Here is a 21,209-nt window from a genome sequence, read left to right on the forward strand (position 1 = left end):
GTGCTTCCTGCCCCCTACAGGGAAGAGTCTGGGTAGACTCAAGGAAAAAACTCGAGGATTGTGAGTTCAAGGAAACAATCTAGCAAACACTTTGTATATTAGTGTCATCATATACATAAAGCATAGTCTGTACTTGGATGGTATTGATCTGTGCAGGTTACCATACCTCCTGGGTCTGTTGTTAAAGAGACGGACAGGTTTATATACGTGCAGGAAACCTTAAACAGTAAAATGAACAGTCTAGTACAATAAGTTCTTACCTGTTTGCTTGGAACAATAGGAATCTTGGTTCAGATATTTTCTTAAATATCAAAAGAATCAAGGATGCTCTGACTTTATACATAAACTGGAATGTTTGGGGCGAAAGAGACGCAAAGATTCGTTCTATTGTTTATTACAATAAAATTTAGAAATCATAGATGTAATCATTTACATATTACACTGAACAATTCTGTATAGAAGCATAAACAGTAATAACAGAAAATAAAATCAGTTTCATCTGAAAAAGAAACACCAGCCACTCTAAAAGAAATATAAGAATTTCACTAAGCATTCTGTTGTTACTAGGAACACTGTGCATATAGGTATGCCTGGCACTTGTGTCAGTCTGTTATGCTTAAAGTCACCCGTGTGAATAGAACAGTCTATAGTGTCATCACTAAACACAATACTCAACATGATATGACTTGAATGTTTATCATGTACACCCTTCACTATAAGTCCCAAATAGTGCACTGTTCTCCACAGTAATCAAGCAGCAGGTTTTATTACTCTGCCCGCCGCCACCACATGAAATTTAATATCTTGTAATTGCTTCGCGAAGTGCTTGAAGAAAACTCTGGAAGACTTCCATCCAGTATAAGCACGAAGGCTTTCAAACGACATCGTCTGAAAGAAATTCAGAGACGAGGCAACTTTTCTCGTATCATTACCTGCGGATGTACTGTCTGGATCCGCTCTGCGTATAAAGTATGTGATTTTCGCCCTAATCTGTTTCAAGGATAACGTTGAACCGGAAGTCTCTCCCCTGAAAAGCTGACCTCCCTTAAAGTCTGAAGTTCTACGAAGATAGACCTTTAGGCATTTCACTGGGCAGAGGGATGCTTCTTCCTTCAGAGGGCAGATTCTCCAGGGACCTCATCTCTTAGTGGGCAGCTCGTTCTTGGCGAGAAACGTCGGGTCCAGAAAGTGGTTCAGTTCTCCGGCGTCTGTGAACTGAATGTGGCCATCATCCCTCGAGAGGGCCACTATTTCGCTAACTCTGGCTCCCGAGGCTAGTGCAAATAAGAATATCACCTTTTGAGTCAAGTCTTTCAGCGAGCAATCCTCATTGTTCAGGGTTGATGCTAAGTGAAGAACCTTATCCAAAGACCATGAAATGGGCTTAGGAGGAGCTGCGGGCCGAAGTTTAGCGCAGGCTTTAGGAATCTTGTTGAAGATCTCATTGGAAAAGTCTACCTGGAAGGTGTAAAGCATTGGTGTGGCTAGGGCAGATTTACATGTAGTAATTGTATTGACTGCTAAACCTTGTTCATGAAGTTGGATGAAGAAGGACAAACAGAAATCTGTAGAAATCTCCCTAGGTTTCTTCGCCTTGACAAAGGCCACCCACTTCTTCTAGGAAGACTCATATTGTCTTCTTGTTGACTTTGACTTGTATTCTTCTAAGAAGTTAATACTGTCCCCAGAAATCCCGAACCGTTTCTTGACCGCTAAGGGGAGAAAATCATGAGATGAAGGTTCTGGGTTTTCACTGATGCAGCCGAGACAGTCAATTTCTGCACTTGCTGTGTCAGAACTGGGTCCGGCAACGGGATCAGCTTCAGGCGTAGTTCCATTACTAGAGGGAACCAGAAGCTATTGGACCACTTGTGGGCCACTATTGCTGCTGTCCCTCGAAAGGATCTCAGTTTGTCGAGGACTTTCAGCAGAAGGTTGGTTGGAGGGAATAGGTAGATCTTGGACCATCTGTTCCAATCTCTGGACATTGCATCCATTGCTTCCGCTAGAGGATCCTCGTACGGGGCTACGTACCGGGGTAGCTTCTTGTCGTTGCTCGTTGCGAAGAGGTCTATTTGCAGTCCTGGGACTTTGCGTAAGATGAAGGAGAATGATCTTGCGTCTAGGGACCATTCTGACTCTATCGGTTTGGTCCTGGATAGAGCGTCCGCTGTCACATTGCGGAACCCTTGAAGGTGGACTGCTGACAAGTGCCATCTCTTCTTCTCCGCTAAGCGGAGGATGGCTAGTATCACTTGGTTTATGTGAGGCGATCTCGAGCCCTGTCGGTTTAGGCATCTCATTATGACTTTGCTGTCTAGAACCAGACGGATGTGGATTGAGCAGCGAAGTTTCAGTTTCTTCAGAGAAAGAAAAACTGCCATGGCTTCCAGAAAATTGATGTGGAAGGTTTTGAAGAGGGGAGACCAGGTTCCTTGGACTTTCCGATCATGAGAGTGACCTCCCCACCCTTCTTTCGAGGCGGTTGTAAGGGAACCTTGTTCTTTAGGTTCTTGGCCTCCGACCATGGCTTGAGTAGGGATCGCAGACGATTTGGTATCGTTCTTTGTAGATCTCTTCGAGCGTTTGATGCGTATTTTCTCCAAACTCCTGATGCATCTTTTAATTGTGCTCTCAATACTGGATCTGTCACTGAGGTGAACTGGAGGGACCCCAATACTCTCTCCTGTTGCCTTCTTGATATCCTTGTGGAACGAAGAAGGCTTTTGACAGATCCTGCTATCTCTTTCCTTTTCTTTGATGGAATGGAAAGGCAGTGCGACTGCAAGTTCCAGTGGACGCCCAGCCACTGAAACTTTTGAGCTGGAGACAGTCGAGATTTTTCCAAGTTGATCTTGAATCCTAAGTGTTCCAGGAACCGGATCACTTCCTTGGAGGCTTACCTGCACTCTTCCTCGGATGCTGCCCACACCAGCCAGTCGTCCAGGTAGGCTACCACCTGGATTCCTTTTAGGCTTAGTTGATGAATGACTGCATTCGCGAGCTTGGTGAATACCCTTGGACCTATGTTCAGACCGAAGGGCATGGCTCTGAAAACGTACTTTCTTTTTTGTAGTTTGAATCCCAGGTAGGGGGAAACTTGACGGCTGATTGGAACGTGCCAGTACGCATCCGTCATGTCTATGGAGACTGTGTATGCCCGTTTGGGCAAAAGGGTCTTGATGTGTTGAAGCGTCAGAATTTTGAACTTGTAGTTCACTATGAACTTGTTGAGGGGTGACAAGACCAGAATGACGCTGAGCTTTTCCGAGTACTTCTTCGGAACACAAAATAGCCTTCCTTGGAATCTGACATACTTCGCCTTCCTTATAACTCTTTTGTTCAAGAGTTCCTGAACATAATTCTTCCAACACTCAACCCCCATATTGGAAGAATGAGGGAAGTTTGGTAGAGTTGAGCTCCAACTCCACCCTAGTCCGTTCTTGATTAGGCTGTGGGCCCAGGGATCGAAGGTCCAATGATCCCGGAAGAGGAAAAGTCTCCCTCCTACCGGTAGCATCTCACTTTGAGTGCTGGGTGGAGGATTTACCTCCTTGGCCACGTCCACCTTTGTTGCCCCTACCTCTGAAGGGGCGTCTGGAGGATCCTCGAAAGGAACCTCGAGACTTTGGCCGAAAGGTTGTCGATTGCCTTTCAAAAGCTGGGGTGAACACCGGTGACTGGGTCGCCAGCGTTTGGGGCACCAATTGGAAGGTGGTGGGTGGTTGTGCCACAGTCTGGGACACCGTGGCCACGGGAAGCTGTTGCTGTTATTTAGGCCGAGAGGGCACTTTTGGTCGTTTCGACTTATTCTTCGATTGGATACCCTCATCAGCTGAAGATTTACTTTTAGAGGACAAGCCTCATTTAGAGAGAAGGTTTCTGTTCTCTGTAGCGGCTTTGTCCACGACCTCTTTGACCACTTCGCTTGGGAAGAGATCTTTTCCCCAGACGTTGGAAGCTATCAGCTTCCTTGGTTCGTGTCTCACCGCAGCCGAGGCGAACATGAACTCTCTGCAAGCCCTTCGGGCTTTAATAAAGTTGTACAGGTCCTTGGTGACTGTTGCCAAATGAGATTTGGCGAAGACCATGTACATGTCTGGGATATCCGGGATGCTTGCCATTGTCTCTAGGCCGGTCTGCAGAGACAAGGAAGCAGTAAGACGTTCTTTTGTCTCCTGTTCTCTGCGCAGGAGAAAGTCTGACAGCTTCGGGAGGTCTTCGCCGAACTGTCGTCCGGCAATATCTGCCTCCAGCTTCCCAACTGTAAAGGTGTTGTGAACATCTTTCCAGTTTGCATCGTCTGATGGGAAGGCAAGAGAGAAAGATCTACACTCTTCCAGTGTAGGGCATGGTTTCCCTGCCTCAACTGCCTTAAGCCCTTTGTTCATAAAGGGGAAGGCACGTTTGGGGTCAGCAATGAAGGACGGGTGCTTCTTGCTGAGAGCCGGCACCTTGGAGCTAGTAAAGGCCTTCTCCTTCAAGGTGGTTGTATATAAGGCCTGGGCCTTAGAGAGTTCAAGGACAATGGTTTCCTTAGGCTCTGTCTCTCCTCTTTGGATGCAGGTTCCGTTTTTAGACGGACATAGCAATCCGGGTAGGCCCCTTTGCTGGGCCAGAACTCAATTTCCTCCACTGGGACAGTGCCCAGTTTTCTGAGAGGAAGACCTTCCCCCCCGACATAGGCATAAGCTCTGCGTACCTCCAGGGGTTGACGTCAGAGAAGGCGGGGAGATCCTTGACGTTTAGCTTCTTTGGGGCCAAACGTGTTGCGACCAGGTGATGCATTTCCATCTGAAGAAAGGCTCTTTCTCGGACGATTTCTTCTGAATGTCCTGCACCATGGACAACAGTGAGTGCAACGTACTCGTGATGGAATCTAACTGGGGTGCAGCGGAAGAAGTCGAAGGCACCGGCTCAGTCACCGTGGCTGATGATACCGAAATCGTTTCGGCTTTCTCGACTTCGGCCTCAGGTGGAACGTCATCCGCCTGATCCAGTTCCTCCACTATGAGATTGTTCTCAGTCTCCTCCCAGACAACCGACATGTTGTCCTCTAATTGGATACTCTCCAAGGCATCCGAAACTTCAGATTCTACCGGAATCTGAACCAGGGGAATCTCAGGTTGAGCCTGGGGAATAACCGCATCCGAAGATGCCCTAGGGAAAAGACAAGCCCTCATCTTTTCATTAGGAAGGTATGGGCCAGAGGTGTTCTTCTGGAAGCCCCTGACCCATTTTCGCAGCATCTCCCTTGCTGCGTCCCTTGACTCAGTAGACTTTTGATCATCAAAAGCCTCTTTAGCCAGTTTTTTGCAAATGGTACATACCTGTGGGTCCCAGTACTTGAGAGCCCCCTTGGTGATTGCGCAGTGAGCATGGGCCCTGCATATGTCATGGCCGTAGAAGTTCTTACTACGGACCATGCAAAAGTTGTTCCCGCACTCGAAATGCTCCTTCTGTAAAGAAAGAAAAGCATATAAGTATTCGGTGAAATTCTCAGATTTCAGCATACATATTATTAATAATACAGTGGTACCTCTACATACGAATTTAATTCGTTCCACAACCAACTTCGGATGTAGAAAATGTTCGGATGTAGAAACGAATTTTCCCATAAGAATAAATGTTAATTCATTTAATTCGTTCCTCAGCCTAAAAACCCATAATAAATCCTTAATAAATGGCTACACATAATTACACATAACAATAACATAACTGCATAATATGAAAGAAGCATGTAAAAAAGATAATTATAAAGAATAAATAAAAAATGTGTTTTATTGCCACTTTACCTTAGAGACAGGCCAACGCAGGTGTAGGATTTGCTACGTCAGGAGGAAACGGACGATCGACGTGAAGGTAGACATGGTGTTAACATGTTCTTTGAATAAATACTCTCACTCTCTCTCTCTCTCTTGTTCTTCTTCACTGTTAGTGTTAGAGACGTCAATTATTTCTTTCTGAGAGAGAGAGAGAGAGAGAGAGAGAGAGAGAGAGAGAGAGAGAGAGAGAGAGAGAGAGAGAGAGATTAAACAAAAATGAGAGATTAAACAAAAATGTGTTGTGTACATATGATTTTTAACAGCGTTAACGAGTTTTAAGACAGTTAAATGTAACTAAAAAAAAACTATATCAGCGAATCTGAAATCCTTTATTAACTAAAACAAATATTGATACAAACACACTCGTGTGCGTATGCGCAAACACACACACACACGCACGAGGAGACATGATCGGTGAGGAGGTAGAGATGGTGACTGCGATAACTTACCGTAACTTACACTACGGAAATTTTAATCTAACTTAGCTTATTTATTTTTTTTTATTTTTATATTTCATATTTTTTACATTTTTTTTCTTTTGATTTTTTATTTTCGTCACTTTCAGTGACGAGTTACGGTATGTTATCGCAGTCACCATCTCTACCTCCTCCCTGACCGTCTCTCTTACTACGTAGCAATTCTTGCACCTGTGTGTTTGTTTGTGCATACGCACACGAGTGTGTTTGTATCAATATTTGTTTTAGTTAATAAAGGAATTCAGATTAGCTGTTATTACTTTCTTAGTTACATTTAATTGTTTTTCAACTCGTTGACGCTGTTAAAAATCATACATACTCTAAACACAGTTTTGTTTAATCTCTCTCTCTCTCTCCGAAAAAAAATAATAGACGTATCTAACACTATAACAGTGAAGAAGAGAGAGAGAGAGAGAGAGAGAGAGAGAGAGAGAGAGAGAGAGAGAGAGAGAGAGAGAGAGAGAGAGAGAGAGAGAGAGAGAGAGATTTTATTTAAAGAACATGTTAATACTATGTTTAGAGATAAACAGAAAAAGAGAGAAGTCTTATTTAAAAGAGCTTGTTAATGCTATCATGATTTTCTTTGCTTCACTTTTTTCTTTCTTTCTGTTCATCACGCTGGCCCTTCTCACAAATGATCGTTGCCAACAATCTCTTTGTCCTTTATCCCTATCAACAAAAGGCGTTCTATCTCTTCCAGGGTATTGCTAAGATGTCTTGTAATAATGGTGATTCCCTTCGATGGTTATTTGCTTTAATGGCTGCCTTCAGCTTGATGATCCTTGAGATCATAGGCCTATTCCGGCCATATTGTTTAGCCATACAGTATCACTCACATGCACACTGCTCTCATGTTTTTCTACAATTTCTTGCTTCAATTCTAATGAAAGAATTGCCTTCTTCCTGTACTGAAACTTAGCTTCTTAGGCACCATAATTATAGGTAATATCAAAAAGGAAATGTGAGAAAAGGAAGAAAATAAGCACTGTTAATAACAGACCAAACAGAGGACAACCACATGATACACACAAGAATAAAGAACTGAACACTCGACGCTCAATGGCGTAATGTTTACTTCGTGTGTCGAAATAAAATTTTGTAGAGTCAAAAATTTGCTCGAATTTTAATTCGGATGTTGGAAAATTCGGATGTAGATACGTTCGTGTGTAGAGGTTCCACTGTATTAGCTTGGATAGGGTAAGCTAAAGATAGGAAAGACACCTACATGTGTTTCCTGTCCAGCCAATTGCTATGACCTCCTCCAATATTGAATGCAAAATTCTTTAAGAATTTTTAGGGGAAGATAATATCCTTTGATATAGTGTGTCTTCCGGACACAATCCTCCAGGTTCAATATTGGGGATTAAAGACAATAATGGATAATAACCATTAATATAAGAGAGAATCGCTCTCTTATATGTGATGGTCTCACAATAGGCTGCCCATGAAGCACCTTGTAGGTTGGAAAAAACTTTTGGGCTACAGCACTGACTGTTGGCAGTATGCCACCAGTCCTGTCAGGCCTGCCGGCACATGCCGGCTATTCTGGGCTATTGAAGGCAATTACTGTCTTCAAAATGATGGGCGGCATTCCGCCGGAAACGGCTCTGCCGGCCGGCAGCCGAGGATCCTTCCATCAAGTAGGACCCGGCAGCAAATGTCCAAGTTATGGGTGGCTGGCTGCCAGCCGGCAACTCAGTAGCCGGCAGCCGGTCCCAGTATGTCTATTGTCGTTGGGTTGTCGATCAGCGACGCCTATAGTAAGCGGCAGCAGAGCAAATGCCGGCCGGCAGATAATTGACATGGCCCAGTAAAACGAAAGGTAGAGAAAAAGAGGATGGAGGAAGACAAGAGCTCAGCCTTGCCGGCCTACATCCAGAATGGGGGTTCAAGTGGAAAGGGGAATTATATTCGGGCTTCCACCCAACCATATCCCAATCATAAGGGCTATGGAAGGCAGTCCAAGGGAGGACTGAAGAACACTCAAGAATACGAGGGTACCTGCCGGCAGCAGACAGGGAACCTCAGGCCAGTCCTACAAATAACCCTTAGGGTTAAATGTAGAACGACGGCCAGGAGGGTGTTGGCTCATCCAACACGAAAGAGACAGAGGGGAGGGGGTAGATGTCCTACAAGTAAGGTAATGCCCGAAGGCACCATTCAACTTATGGGATTCTGGTCTCATGGAGTAACCTCAGGTAGGAGAAATCATTTCCCCAGGTTGGGTTAGTCAAGTGAGAGAGCTGCCCATAGGACACAATCTCACAAGAGAACAGAATCTCGTACCAGAGACCTTAAGCAGTGAAGAAATCCTTTCTTCGGTCTAAGATCTACCAGCACAGGACTGTCTGCTAGGCCAAGGAAGGGGGAATTGTCATACAAAACCCTCCATGTATGGTCTAGGGAGGTCTACCTGGAAGAAGCTGTGGCCTGATGCAGTTTCTCCCCGAGATTTCGAGGGTTTTGACCCCGAACCTGATCCCGTGGTCGGTGCAGCGGAAGCCGTAGAGGAAATCGTCTCCCTTGGCAAGTCCATGGGTCTGGAGGTCGAAGCAGATGACGTTACGGAACTCGTCGCCGAACATCACGACGAACTTACCACGGATGAGCTCAAGGAACTCCATGCTATGCTATGTCGGAGCACATGAGTGATGACGAGGAAGGGAGCGAGGAGGTAGAACATGTGTTAGGTTCGGCGCATATAAAGGAGGTGTTAGGAAAATATCAAGACGTGGTCGACTTCATCGACAAATACCATCCAAAGAAATTGCAGGTTTGTCGTGTAGTTTCTCAATTCGATGATGTCTGCCTAACTCACTTTCAAAACATTCTGAAAAGCCGTACCAAGCAATTATCTATCGATAATTTCTTTAAAAAAACTGCGAAGCAAACTCGTGATGAAGAGGATGTAAGTGATTAGAAGAAAACGGCAAAGAGTGAAGCGGAAGAAAGTGAAACAAAGAAAACGGAAAAGAGTGAAGCGAAAGAAATTCAGTCAATTTTAAGTGTAGAGAGTGAAAGTGATTAAAATTACATAATCATCAAAAAGAAAAAAAGAAAATGTAAAAAAAAATATGAAATATAAGAATAAGAAAAAAATAAGCTAAGTTATGTTAAAGTTCACTTAGTGTAAGTTAGAATAAGTTACGGTAGTGTACGTTTATCGTAGTTAACCTCTCTACCTCCTTGCCGCCCATCCATCTCCTCTCTGCGTAGCAAGACTAACAACACCTGCGCTGGAGTTTCTAAGGTAAAGTGACGCTAAAAACCCGTTTCTTATTTATCATTTTTTGCTAATTCTTCTTATTTACATGTCTATTCTTCTTATTTACATGTCTATTATCTAATTTAGTGTTCATTATTCTCATGGGAAAATTGTGTAGTCGTTTATTAAGAAGTTATCATAGGTTTTTGGGCTCAACCACAGATTAATCCTATTTCAATGTATTCTTATGGGAAAATTCGTTTCGACATCCGAACATTTTCTACATCCGAAGTTTGTTCTGGAACGGATTAAATTCGTATGTAGAGGTTCCACTGTAATCCCTTCTTGCCTTCTTACAACGACTGCAGTACTTTTCCCATTTGGAGGATGACCACTCCTGACAAATTTCACATCAACACCCTGGACATAAAGGCTTTGAATCGACCTTTACCCAACTCATAGAGGTACCACAAGGGCAACCTCCAAGGCTGGGGTAGGTCCTCATGCACACTTGAGAAGCATTCATAATCAAAATCACTAAAAAGAGAAAGCACAGGCTAGACAGCACTTGAGTAGCAGATGTAAAGTGAGTACTGAGTGCAGGCTCAAATGTGCCTACCCTGCAAAAGTGGGAACAGATGGCAATTATATAATGTTGCGAGACCTACAGGACAACTTTAATTTTGGTTGTAGCAAAACAGCAACAGGGTATACCCATATAAATGATGAGTTTGTACTCGCATTGGAACACTTTTAGTTATTAATATCTTTTTGCTAAAAAGGAGTTTCTACATTCATAAAAAAAAATTTCCAAAGTATACCAAAGTGTATTTCTTCTACGGTTTTGATGACAATTCTTATTTTTCATTATACTAAAGACACAATTCAAGAGCTATTCTTATATTTCATTATACTTAGAAACAATTCAAGAGCAAAAACAATAATGAAAGATTTACCTATCAAAATAAACTGGATATTTCATTGTAGGATCCTACCACATCTACTCTACAGTTATCACAAATTACAGTATTTTCTGAATCTGACATCCTAAAAATTATTGGTGCAAAACAAACAAATAATTTTAATCATTTATCAAACTTTGACAAAATTCAATGGCACTTGTGAACCCAGTTTTACATACCTTGTATAAACCTCTTTTTTTTTCTCTTATTCAAAACAGCTTCTTCAGACTTAGAAATTACATAAAAGACATAAGTAGTACATACAATACTATATTTACATAATAAAATCAAAAGACTCAATATATGAATTATTCAAGTTAAAAATTAAGAGATGGAAGAGCTCCGAGTGCTTGAAGAACACCAACACCACCTCATGATGTTAGATACCTAGCATTATATAATGGTCAGATTTATAATACAAGAACAATTACTAGTGAATCACTGCAATCACTTGTATTGCATGGTTTTCATGTACAACTAAATACTATATTGAAAGAAGTTTTAAATGATGAAAATTAAAGTAGTGAAAAGCAATAATGCACAGCTAGCCACTGTAGGGCAAGACTTCAGTTAAAATTGATCACTGCATAGCCAGTTTTAAGCTGGTTTTGAAGAAAAATAAGTATTTAGGCATGAGACCACTACATTAAAAATTTGTACATATGTTTGCAAAATAATAAATGCAAAATTTAAAACATAACAGATTTCCATTTCACTGCTGTGACTATAACATGCAACATACTGGTAAGACTACAGTATATGTATTTCATGATGCACAAGTGAACAGGGTATTATAAGAAAAAAAATCTTTTAAAATTTACAAGGCACATATCAAGAATCTGAACATGTCAATGTCAAGGAATACCAGTAGGCGAAAGAAGAATTACAATCGCTAAACACATCACAACCCACGAGCCTACATTGAAACTTGCCCTGCTTGTCGTACTTATATCATCAGAAGATTCTTGCTGGTCAGATACAGGATTCTCGAGTATATCATTAGAAGGTTCTGGCAATTCAGCTACAGGATTATTGAGTGAAGGTTTCTTAGGTTCATTCACTAGGGGTTTACAAGTACTGATCTCTTGTGCTGCCCTATAGTAGGCTTCATCCAGTGACTTGTGAAATTCATCTTCTCGGACATTAACCAGATCCGTAACAGAGTCCTGAAAGAGGAATGTACAAAAGTCCTTTACAATTGCTTGGATTTACTAATAATATTTAAGAACTTGTAAGAAATTATGCTGTGTATTGATACTGCATTAATGAAAGGAGCACAGTTGGTTGGATTATGAAATTCATGTCAAGAGGCCAGGCACTGAGCACAATTATTCAGCACATTAAAAGAAGCAAATTGAATACTAATAAGCATAATAATTATATTGGGCTCATTAACACAGCACAGAACTAAACTATTACCTCCATAGGCCTATGTGTTTTAAAGGCAAGGGAAATAATCAGGGTGTCATCACTAACAAGGACATATTACTGTGCAACCCATGATTATTTTGTGTGCCACCACCAGCCTCATATTGCACTGCATATGACTAAACATTTCCCTTTCAACTTCATTGACTGCTCAGTCACAGCTGTATGATATTTAAATGACTCTTTCATAATCTATACAAGATCTTTAATTTTATATATTAATTTGATGACTAGTAGTTCCGAAAAATTTTAATTTTTTAATCCAAAGATTTCACTGTACCCTAATAATGGAGAGAGGGGAAAACTTTTGCCATATACTCCCTAAGACCTTATCACTCGGTATGTAACACCTGCTTTTAAGATTTTCCACTTTAAAAAAACAGAAACACATCCAAACCAAACAACTTAATAAGTATCAATACTACAACAGAAACCCACCGACAGGGTAATGAAGGAGTTTTTGAATAAGTGTCACAGTAATAATAAAAAATATTGCTTGAATACAATGGAAACATGGGTTTACAAATGAAAAAAATGGTGGAGGAAATGCTGGGCCCAGAGAGAATGCTCCAAGTTTGAGATTGGTATGACAAGTGATAAGAAAGGATGGGAAAAAGTTTGAAAAGTATGAAACAGAAAAGGTACGACAAAGACCAGTAGGAATATCTCTGGAATTCATGGAAAAAAAGGGATATAAAACTTACCATTGTCATAGGAATTCTGGCAGAAAGAGCTCTAGACAAAGAAGTGGTGAAAACTCATTTGAAGTCCAATACATAATTGGAAAAGTATATGTAAAAATGTACGTAATGAAGATGATAATAAAAGACAACCTTCTCTTATTAATAAGCATTATCTTAAGATAATTTATCTAGCCCTGAATCTCCCAAAAACTACCCAAATTTTAACCGCGTTAGCAACCCTGCTACTGTATTTCTTATACAGTATTTCTTATTGTCCCCCCTTTGGCAACACTTCTGGCTGAATAAGCTGTCCACTCACTTTTGAAAATTCGTTATCAACGAGCACTTGAGTTGTTTACAGCTCAACCACTCTGTTGAATTTCAAATACCTTTTAGCCCAGAGAGCATTCTTTCTTCAGTTGGTTCTTGCGTAACACCAATTGCAGTACAGTATACCTCATTAGTGTTTTTTATGTGATATCATTGTGTGGATTTTCATTGATAGGGGTAATTTTTATGCAATCCAGAAAACTTCATGGTGAAGTCTCAACAATTCTGCAATCACCCCTTCAAACTCACTCAGAAGCTGCCCTTTCTGTGGAATCCGGATGAATTACAGGGAGTACGAACCCTGTGATCATTGTACAAATAGCAAAGGTAAGGTGTTTGTTCTGCTTCCCCTGATACTTGTGTTGGGCTTGGCAGACAGCAAAATAAGTGCTTTTGTTGATCATCTAAAGTCCTTACATTGCAAAGGTCTCATAAGGAAAATGAAAGTTCTATTGTTGGGCTTTGTCCCTTTGGGTTCTCGCCTCGAAGTTAGCACAGTCTATGGTCATTCCCCCTTGAACTCATCACTTGTTCTTAGGTTTCAACAAGTACACCATTTGTTCTAACTTTTCTTTATCCTTTTAAAAGGACTGGTAATTTTCAACCCACGCATTTGCATTTTCTTTTGACTCCTTCCCCCTTTACCTGCATCAATTTTTCCTCTAGTAGAGTCTACCAATTTTAAGCCTAGGTTTATTTTTCGTGAAGTTAGTTGTCTAGATAGTCATTTCAATTGAAGTCTTCAAATTGACAGAACACTTTTAGTTTGCGTTTACTAGGATGTCTGATAACCTCATTCATTCTTTTGCAGCTCCTTGTCAGTTACCTATCGACTGTGCCCACCGTTCAAATGTGGCATAGGCCTAGGGAGAAACAGATCCAGGCAGGTGGTTGGCATGGCAATAAGTTACCCATTAAGTCCCCTATTGATACTGTAACAGTGCCAAAGAACAGTTTAGTATGGGTGGGGGTCTGGGATAGGCACTGGACTAGTACAGCTAGGGGTCAGGTCTCAGACTGGTGTGTAGGGGGCAGGTCGCTTTAGGTCTGTTTTTGTCTATCTATGCTACGATGATGATGATGATAGGTCCTGGGGCGCGAAGGCTGATGTATGTTGTTGCCAGTTTTGAATAGTTGTGAGGGCCCTCCCCCTTCAATGAGAATCTTTTGTTGGGATGTAGGTTGCTTGTGTTGGGTGTTGGTTCCCGTCTCCGGCGAGGTCTTGATCAGAACCCTCCTCCCCTTCGATGCATCTCAGGATCAGGAAAGTTTTTCCTTGAGGGGCCTTCACAGTCACGTGAGCCTTTGTGTTTCCCCTTTGCCTTTGGTTTGAGGTTGGGGGTCATGAGGGTATAAGACATTCCTTGCCCCCCCCCCCCACCCACACCTCGTTCATTCATAAAGTTATAGCTTCATTGAGGTGATCATTTCTTAGTTAGGTGACCGTGTGCAAATTCCAGATGCCTTCCTCGATTTTGGTGGCTCTTTCTGTCAAGTTTCCCTGGCTGCCGCTTCGGGGCTTCCTCTTGTCCTTGATATTTCAGATTTATTTCTTGAGGTCTTTCTGTGCCCTAAGTTCCTGAAAGTCAAATGTCTATTCTTGGGCTTCCTCACCTTTTTGATAGGTCCCTACTTTATCTATCGGTCTTGCTGGCTAGGAGCATCAGAGTTTTCGTCGCTTCCGAAGTCCAGAGGTCCTTGTCCCATGGTGTTGTCCCTAGACTTCCTCCCATTTGGTTAAGGGGAGGGAAGTGTTAGGTGGGTGCTAGGGGTATCCAGTCCACTTCCTTTTTGTCTTGTTCTGTTTCCATTGTTTCTCCTTAGCTAGTCCTTCTTCTTAGGTCTTGTGATACGGCTCCTTTGATGGCGTTTTGGTAGGGAGTTTCTAGTGATGTATTTGTGTATTTATTGAACACAGTTTAATTTTGTTTGGACAAGGGGACAGTCATTTGGTTTTTCTCTTCTTTCTGGCACCTTTGACCTGCTTGGCAGCAGAGTTTGGTTGGTCGAGTGGGTAGTAGAGGTTTTGAGAACCCTCCTCTTTCTGCTTTTCATTTGTTTCATCTCTTCCACCCTTCCCTCAGGAGACAAGTCTGGGTGAGAGAGCTGTTTGCTCTTCTCGATCCTTTTGGTTTCTACTTTATCAAATAAGCATTGCCTTCCTTCAATTTGTCTTGACTTAGGGGGTCTTTACAGCCAAGGTTCTTTCTTGGCCTCCCTTATGTACCACAGGTTTCCTCTCAGGTTTACTCCTGTGTTGGCCTTTCTTCTTCAGTCGGGATTCCGCATGCTCAGGTTTTTGGATAACTACCCGATTCATTTGTCGTTTCTGGAGTAAATTCTTCAGGCAAGGTAGTCTGTTTTGTTTGTTATGATGAGATTCTCCCTGTGGAGGTCCCTCCTTGGTCTCTTGGTCCTCCTAATCCAGCTGATCCCAGGTGAGTGTCTTAGGATGATTTTTTTTTTATGCTGGCCCTTCTTCAGTCTTGGGTCTTAATGACCGAGTAGTCTCTTGTCCCTCCTTCACCCCGGTATTAAGAGATCCCTTTTTTGGGCTCAAGCCATGGCGTCCTGATGGAAGGTTCCTTATTGGTAGCTTCCTTGGGTATATTAACTACTAAGATATTCCCAGAGAATTTAACCAAAGGTTATCACAGAATTCTAACTTCTGGAGCGAGTATCCTAAAGGTTTCCCTTTAAGACATCGTATATCAACAGGGGACGCATGTATTAACGCGCCACATAGCTATCTGCACCCCATATAGAGTTAACACTTCGATATGGAGGGGCGGAGAATAGCTGGGGAGCCGTTCCACAGCTATACTCGTCCGTGGCTACTTTTGGTACTCGAAACGTAAACAAACGGGCGCCATTGCTAAATGACGTCACGTCCGTCCTCATCCTTCTTTTAGTAGCTTGCCTTGCTAAGACGGATTTTCCCTTGCGCTTTTTCATCGGCTTGCATCTTCGTAATGTCGCTACCTTCAGCCTCGCCTTCTTCTGGAAAGTTGAGTACCAGGTCCCAGTATTGTTTAAATAAGCTCTGACCGTAAAGTAACTTATACTTTTCGAGATATTTCATGTTTTCTGGCAGAGCTGTGCTACTACCAGACACGCCATTTTATGGCGTCGCTGTTCCCCTGCATGCCTTATTTTGCTAGCCTGAACAGCTTATTCCGGCCTTTTAACTAATTGATACTGTTAGTTATTTAGTCTTCATAGCTAGGAACTTCATATATCGTGTTTTGACGCTTCTTTATCGGTCATCGCCTGACCCCATACTAGATCGCTAGCTTAGCCCCTAGGCCAGAGCACATAACACCAGTGTTCATGCATGATATATTCCAGTAATCCTAGGTTAAGTTATGAAGATAGTGGCATTATTTTATGATACTGTTTACTGTGATGCAAGTGTTTTCGCCTTCGGGGACCATATAGGGGATCGGTTTGATAGTGTGCCTTTCTAACCTAACCTAATTGTAGGACCCCTATATGCTCCCTTCACCCCCTGTCTTAGGGCATTCCCTCTGTGTGGCCACGCTCCCCCTACCACGTAAAGGGATCATGTCCGTATCAGAGTATTTATCGCTTCTCTATCCTCCCTAAGGGAATGATCCCCCCTTAGGGTTGCGTTCGAGAAGAGGAACGGCCTGTCCTTCCTCAGTTGCTGAGGTTAGGTTACCTGACCTTCCTTGCAACTTGCGATATGTCTTCCATCCTACCTAGCTTGGGGTTTAATATCCCTTCTCTTGGTTAGGCCTCGGGGGTGGGGGGGTGGGAGGGCTAGTTCTGTACTTTTCTTGAAACGGTACCCATGCACCGTTCTCAACCAGGTTGCCTACCCTAGGCTAGGGAGCGTCCTCCCTTCCTTGGTGGCCGTTTTTGTACAGAGCCTCCCCTATGGAACACCCTTCTTCTTCTCCCTCCCCCCCCTATCCCTTGTATGGTCTAGCCTATACATAGGCTAGCCTATACTCATCTGTCCCTAGTCCTACAACTCCTCCTTAGGGTGGTGTGATAGGGCTATCTTGAGTCCCTGTGGGCATTCCGCTCTGGTACATATACCCTTCATAGCGTCCTATGGGGTTAGCCACTGGAAGCGTTTTGTCCGCAGGGGTTCCCCCTCTCTTGGGTTAGCCACTGGAAGCGTTTTGTCCGCAGGGGTTCCCCCTCTCTTGGGTGTTCCCTGGCCCTCCCTTGGGCTACTCTGGCGCCCGGCCGCCTGCCGGCCCCCTGCCATTGGGTGATAGGGCTAGCCCCTATCATGGGTACACTCATTCAGGTGGGATGCTATAGGGGTTTGTATTCTTATCCCTTCATCCCTCCTCCTGTCTCTCTTCCTGTCCTGGTGCCGGTCCCTTGCCGCCTCTACTGCAGGCGATACCGCCCTCCCTTGGTGACATTCCTAGTATCCTCCCTAGTCGACAGTCCTCCGCATGCCGGAGGGCTGCCGCCTTCCGTCGGTGTATAGCCGATGGCCTACCCTTACACTACCTAGCTTCGGTCGTCCGTCCTTCGGGCCGGCCTCCGGCGTGCCGGCATCGATTGCTGGCGGTCTGGGTATGCTATAACCCCCTTCCTTATCCTATGATCTTGTCACCAAGCCGGCAGCAGCCTCCGCCTCCTGCCGGCGGCCGCCAACCTGGCATTACACCTGACTTCTCTATGTGTCTTCCCTAATGCCAGAAACCCTGCTGGAGCGGCCTTCGGCGTACCGCCGGTCTGCCAGCGCCCTCCGGAGACGCCAAGAGACTTGCACCCCTTCTCCCAGCTATCAACTTCATGCTGATAGCCCTACACTGCAACCAGATAGCTTGGCTACCCCAATGGATAGGTATTGTCTTACCGTTCTATTAACAGCCGTGCTGTCTTCTTGCATATCACAATTTTCCAGCATGCTGTGTGTGTCTTAGCACGGCTGGATTGCCGGAAACCGTTGTCCTATGGGGTCTTCTACATCCCCCCAAACTAATGGCCTGAGTGGTCTCAGTCCTTGATATACATCTTAGGCAATCCCTGCTAGAATTACCTTCTGCCTTCCTTAGCGATCATTGAAGAATTCTGCTTTGTGTCCTCGGTCACAAACAAATTGCCTACTGATAAGGTTACGGTAACCAGCTGGGCGGGATACACAGAGTATGTGTCTATCTACTTCATTTCCCACTCCACTCTCTAACATTACAATGTTATTATTTAATTAATGTTAAGTTAAAGTTAACTACTTAATATTTAACTTTAGAGTAATATAAGTCATTTGTATGACTTCTGTATACTCATGTTCTCTTTCTCTTACAGGAGGAGTACGTGAAATGTGACCACAACTTCTGTGGAGTGAAGCGCCCGCACTTCTACGGGCACACGGCGTGTAGGACCCACGCCCCCTGCGCCAATAAGAAAGGCGATCTGAAGATTTGGGACCCGCAGCACTGTACAGTCTGCAAGGACCGCCTGGTCGAAGCGTTCGATAATCCTCCTTCAGCGGAGGTAAGGGACTCTTCTCGAGAGAAGCTACGCAAGTGGGTGCGTGGCTTCCAGAAGAACGCCACCTGACCATATCTCGCCACCGAAGATTTGAGGGCCTTGCTTTTTCCGAAGGCATCACCAGACTCAGTGGTCCCCAAAGATCAGATTCCCACCGTCCAGATAGTGGTGGAACCAGATGTAGTCATGGCTCAATCCATGCACAAGTGCCGTTTGGATGCCGACAACGCGGAACGTATGTCGGAAGTGTCGGAGAACACGGAGAGGAACCTCATGGGCGACGAACTGGACTATGAGGAAGATCAGGTGGAATACCCTGAGTCGGAGCAGGAGGTCGCTCCAACATCCACCCTCACACCGACTCCTACACTGACGGATGTATCACTCCCGTCTACATCCGCTACCCTGGATCCTACCCCATCCAACACCCAGGAGATCTCCAAAATGCTTGAGGCTCTCATGGATAAGAAACTCCGCGAGACGCATGAGTTCTTCAGGTCCAACATGGGAAGTTTGAAGCAGCCGAAAAGGATTTCGGTTAAGGACCTCCCTGCATGCTCGGATACTAACCCCTGGAGGTATGCTGAGCACATGCCGATCACTACGGGCAAGATCTTCATAAGCGAAAAGGTCGGCTCGATCGCGCTGGAAGAAGTGGAATTCTTCCCAAACTTTAAGGCTTACCCGGACTGTTACGTCCGACTTAAGATCTGAACCTGCCTCTGAAGAAGAGACCGAACCGAAGGAGGTTATAGTGTTCGATCTCCCGAAGGCCCAGGCTATGTTGGCCAATACAGTGAAAAGTAGGGGCTTCACCTGCTCAAAACTACCGGCGCTTAGCAAGAAGCACCCGACCTACGTCGCACCAGACGATGCGACCTTCCCCTTTTTGGAAAAGGCCTTCACTGCGGTGCATAAGGCAGTGGAAGAAGGAAAACCTTTCCCTGCACTGGAGGAGTGCAGACCCTTCTCCCTGACTACTCCCCCTGATGTTAGACACTGGAAAGACGTCCAGTCAACATTTGTAGTGGGAAAACTAGAACCTGACGTCGCTGGTCGTCAGTTTAACGAGGACCTCCCAAAACTTAATGACCATCGCCTTCGTCGGGAACATGATACGAAGGAAAGGCTCGCCGCATCTATGTCCCTCCATGTACAGCTCGAAGTCATGGCAGGTGACACTAGGGTCCTTGACTACTACATGGTCCTCGCCAAAACACATTTGGCGACCGTAGTAAAGGATCTGTACAGCTTCACGAAGGCTCGTAGAGCCTGTCGTGAAATCGTGTTCTCAAGTGCTACAGTGAGACACGAACCCCGGAGGCTGATTTCCTCCAACATCTGGGGTAAGCACCTCTTTCCCTCCTCCCTAGTGAAAGAGATCACCGACAAGGCTGCCACGGAGAACAGGAACCTTCTCCACAAATGGGGCATGTCGAAGAAAAGGAAATCCTCTCAGGACGACGGCCCTCAACCTAAGAGGAAACCCACGAAACCGAAACCCCAGCAACGTCAACAGAGACGGCAGTTTCCGGGATCCGCTACTCCCTAAGTGGCAGCTCAGCCACAGCAGACCTTTCAATTAGTCACCCAACCGGTCTTGTCACAGTCGCCGGTCTTCACCCCTGCTTTTGAGCAACAGTCAACTACCTTTTGTCCCAAAGGTAGAGGCTCAAACAGAGGTGCAGACAGAGATGCATCTCGCCGTCCCTCCAGAGGCAGAGGAGGAAAGGGAGCTAGCGGCCGAGGTAGCACACCCTCGGGAACCCAGAAGCAACGAAGTGCTTCCGGTGGGAGGAAGACTCCGCCAATTCCAGAATCGTTGGACCTTCGATCCCTGGGCACACAGCATCGTCAAGAAGGGTCTAGGCTGGAGCTGGACTCATCCACCCCCAACCTTCCAGCAATTCTTCCAACAGTCAACCCCCCTTCTGGAAGAATACGTCCTAGAACTCTTGAACAAGAAGGTGATAAGGAGGGTAAAGTCAACCAGGTTCCAAGGGAGACTGTTTTTCGTCCCCAAGAAGGACTCCGACAAACTCAGAGTCATTCTAGACTTATCCCCCCTCAACAAGTTCATAGCGAACAACAAGTTCAAGATGCTGACTCTTCAACAGATAAGGACCCTTCTGCCTCAAGGTTCCTACACGGTCTCCATAGACCTGGCGGATGCCTACTGGCTCGTTCCAATGAACCACCATGCTTCCTCCTACCTAGGATTTCGACTCCAAAGGAAAAGCTACGCTTTCAGGGCCATGCCCTTCGGCCTCAATGTGGCCCCACGGATCTTCACAAAGCTGGCAGACGCCCATCGTTCAACAGCTCCGCCTCCGCGGCGTCCAGGTGATGGCCTACCTCGACGACTGGCTGGTCTGGGCTCCATCGCCCGAAGATTGTCTAAGATCCTGCAACAAAGTCACCCAGTTTCTGGAACACCTGGGATTCAAGATAAACAGAAAGAAATCTCGCCTCTCTCCAGCTCAGAAGTTCCAATGGTTAGGAATCCAGTGGAATCTTCAATCACACCGCCTTTCCATTCCCCAGAAGAAAAGGAAAGAAATAGCAGGGTCTGTCAAAAAACTGCTGAAATCCAAACGGATCTCAAGACGTCAACAGGAACGAGTTCTAGGCTCTCTACAGTTCACCTCAGTGACAAACCCAGTGCTGCGTGCACAGCTAAATGATGCCGCGGGAGTCTGGAGATGTTCTGCATCCATCGCTCGAAGAGACCTCAAGAGACGGCTCCCAAACAGACTTCGGTTACTCCTAAAGCCGTGGTCGGAAGCAAAGGCCCTGAAAAGGTCCATCCCTCTTCAACA

General features: G+C 44.7%; 1 protein-coding gene across 2 annotated transcripts in view; it reads right to left on the reverse strand.

Annotated features, from left to right (window-relative positions):
- Positions 1-10,313: 10,313 nt before the first annotated feature.
- LOC137623219 (transferrin-like) overlaps positions 10,314-21,209 on the reverse strand; it is a 155,818-nt gene continuing 144,922 nt past the window's right edge. For both annotated transcript variants that reach the window (XM_068353939.1, XM_068353937.1), the window contains exon 15: positions 10,314-11,634. In XM_068353939.1, the coding sequence (XP_068210040.1) occupies positions 11,323-11,634 (312 nt within the window). In that variant the 3' untranslated portion in view covers positions 10,314-11,322. The remainder of the gene's footprint in view (positions 11,635-21,209) is intronic.

Source organism: Palaemon carinicauda, chromosome 30, assembly GCF_036898095.1.
Source record: "Palaemon carinicauda isolate YSFRI2023 chromosome 30, ASM3689809v2, whole genome shotgun sequence".
Lineage (NCBI taxonomy): Eukaryota > Metazoa > Arthropoda > Malacostraca > Decapoda > Palaemonidae > Palaemon > Palaemon carinicauda.